Here is a 2,500-nt window from a genome sequence, read left to right on the forward strand (position 1 = left end):
GCTGGTCATCCCCTAATCCAATCTTCTGGAGGGGCCGCCCACCCAAAAACAAGAGCAGGTTATTGAGCCTTTTAGCCGCATAGTTGAACTTCTGGTAGGAAGAGTCCCCCAAGCCAATCACCCCAAAGTTGAGGTGTGAGAGGAGCTGCCTGTTCTTCCTCCTGGCCCACAGGGACTTGAAAAACACCCGCATGTTGTCTGGGTCATCTCCCTGGCCAGTTGTTGAAGCTACAAATATCACAAGTTTGCTCCCAAAGAAGTCCTCTATGGGGTAGTCATCCATGGAAGCAACTGTCGCCAAGAAGAAATATCGCTGAGCTTCCCGGCCGATCCTCTCTGCCACTTCCTGTGCCGTCCCTGTCTGACTCCCGTATAGGACTACCAATCTCCGATCCTCCAACCACTGGAAGAAAATGGCAATGAGCTTATCAAGGTCAGAATGCACTTGAAACATACTGTAATTTAAAACTAGTAAAAAAGATTTTCATGAATCTTATATTCCAGGAAATCTAAATTTACTGAATTTTCTTCTTTTCTGACCATATTATATCTATGCGAAGGAATTTTCTCTATAAAGACCAGAATCAGACATAAGTCATTGCCATTTTCTGTCACTGAACATCCTTCTGTTCCATTTCAAATATAAAAGTACAAATATTTCACTACAGGGAAATAAACATAGTTACATTACAGCACACATAATTAAATTACAGTTTCTCTATTATCAATGAGCTTTATTAGTTACATCTGTAATATTTCTGTAATATTTGTTATACAACTCCTCCATCATGCAAGGCATAAGAGAAATAAACAAGATATATGAATTTTCCTCCTTGTTAGATTTATTCTCTTTCATTTATACGCTTCTTCAACAAAAGACAACCTTTCTAAGTAGACACTTACTCCTTTTTACAAAATCTCAAAAGACTTTACAAACCAGAAAGATGTAACATTAATTCCCTTTTCATTATCATAAAAAAAAGAAATTGGCCATTTCATTCATAAACAGTTTACTACTTTTACACTGTCTGTAATTACAACCCCCTTCTACACAAGCAATGGATTAATAAGCATAAAATATATGCTAAACTTTCAATTTTTACATAATCCACATTAACTTTGGAATAAGAACCTTTTACTATCAAAATAATATTAGCGGAAGACAGAAATCATCATGCAGTATAACTTAATATTAAGATAATAAAGATTCTTTTCTCTCGGAGCTACAATCAAAGTTCCTTTAAACCCAGCCAATTATTTCTAATAACCATTTCAATCATCTATCTCATCTCTTCTGCAATATCTATTTCAAATTTCCTAGAAAGAAATGCATCTGCTACTTCCACTTTTTCTGATAACCTTGAAACTGTCTACTCTCACTCTTCTGGCAAGTTACGATGGTGATGACAACAGAGATGGCGATTGTAATGATGGGTATACATGGTGGAGTCTTTGGTAATGTATATTTATCAAAGTATTTAGCAGGATATTTACCCAAAGACATCACCATGCCATTTAGGTTATGTTTGGCAAACTGGACTAGAAACCTATCAGTCGGAGCCAAAACTCATTTAGCTTAGTGAGCAGTCTTACATTACAGGAACTAGATTATGATAAAGAATATAACCATGGTGCACATATGACATACTATCCAGGCATGGTTGCTGTGTTCAAGTACTCTTATTCCCTCTGTAGTAGCATTAATTCAGGTACAGTTTCAGTTTAACAAAGACATATGGTAAAAGGTATACTTTGCCTGTGATGGACAGAACGACAGAAAATAAGACCCTTTTCATCTAAGGGATTTCTTTTGCAAGTTGATAATGTGAAACTTGTGAAACATGTAATACTTTGGTATACATTTACTGGCAGATTTAATAGCACAATCATAAAGAAAGGAAAAACTACATTCACTGATACATGAAATAATCTTCACAGGCAAAGAATATCATTAGAAATGAAGAAAATGGGTCACAACAAATGCTGTGTGGAGAGAAAGTCTATGGCAACCAGAGGGACATGAGAGGGCAGATCCCCCAATAGGGAAATACAGTGACAGAGTGGGTGTCTGGGGACAAGACCCCTGGGTTCGGAGGGCTTTTGTGCTTTTGTTTAATACAGCAAAGTTTATAGATCCCCTGGAATGGCTGGAGTAATAGGGAGGGGTGCGGTTACTTCATTAACAACTAGCAATACTTTCAATTATATCATTTGCGATGGAAAATAACAAGAAATCAACACCATATTACACCATGAACACTTGAAATACGGAATACAAATTGCAAGGCAGGATGGCTGTGTGACACTACATCCCCCCAAAATTACATTAGTTCTTAATGTATGAGCTTTTTCCTCAGTTATACCTAGAACACACTATCTCACCTTTTCATACTTCCAGTCTTTCGTTTTATTCCCGTTGGCCATCTGCTGCGTCTCTTCCAGAAGTCGAATTAAATTAATCTCCAGCCTCGACCTGGACACCGGAGGCTCCGTGGTCGTC

General features: G+C 37.7%; 1 protein-coding gene across 1 annotated transcript in view; it reads right to left on the bottom strand.

The window, feature by feature from the left end:
* The window catches only part of LOC125027398 (NADPH-dependent diflavin oxidoreductase 1-like), a 4,352-nt gene that overhangs the window by 1,709 nt on the left and 143 nt on the right, over window positions 1-2,500 (bottom strand). The window contains exons 1-2 of the mRNA XM_047616463.1: window positions 2,383-2,500; window positions 1-403 (exon numbers count right to left, since the gene is read on the bottom strand). The exon at window positions 1-403 is cut by the window's left edge and continues 1,709 nt beyond it; the exon at window positions 2,383-2,500 is cut by the window's right edge and continues 143 nt beyond it. Of these exons, the coding sequence (XP_047472419.1) occupies window positions 1-403; window positions 2,383-2,500 (521 nt within the window). The remainder of the gene's footprint in view (window positions 404-2,382) is intronic.

This window comes from Penaeus chinensis, chromosome 7, assembly GCF_019202785.1.
Source record: "Penaeus chinensis breed Huanghai No. 1 chromosome 7, ASM1920278v2, whole genome shotgun sequence".
In the NCBI taxonomy this organism is placed as follows: Eukaryota; Metazoa; Arthropoda; class Malacostraca; order Decapoda; family Penaeidae; genus Penaeus; species Penaeus chinensis.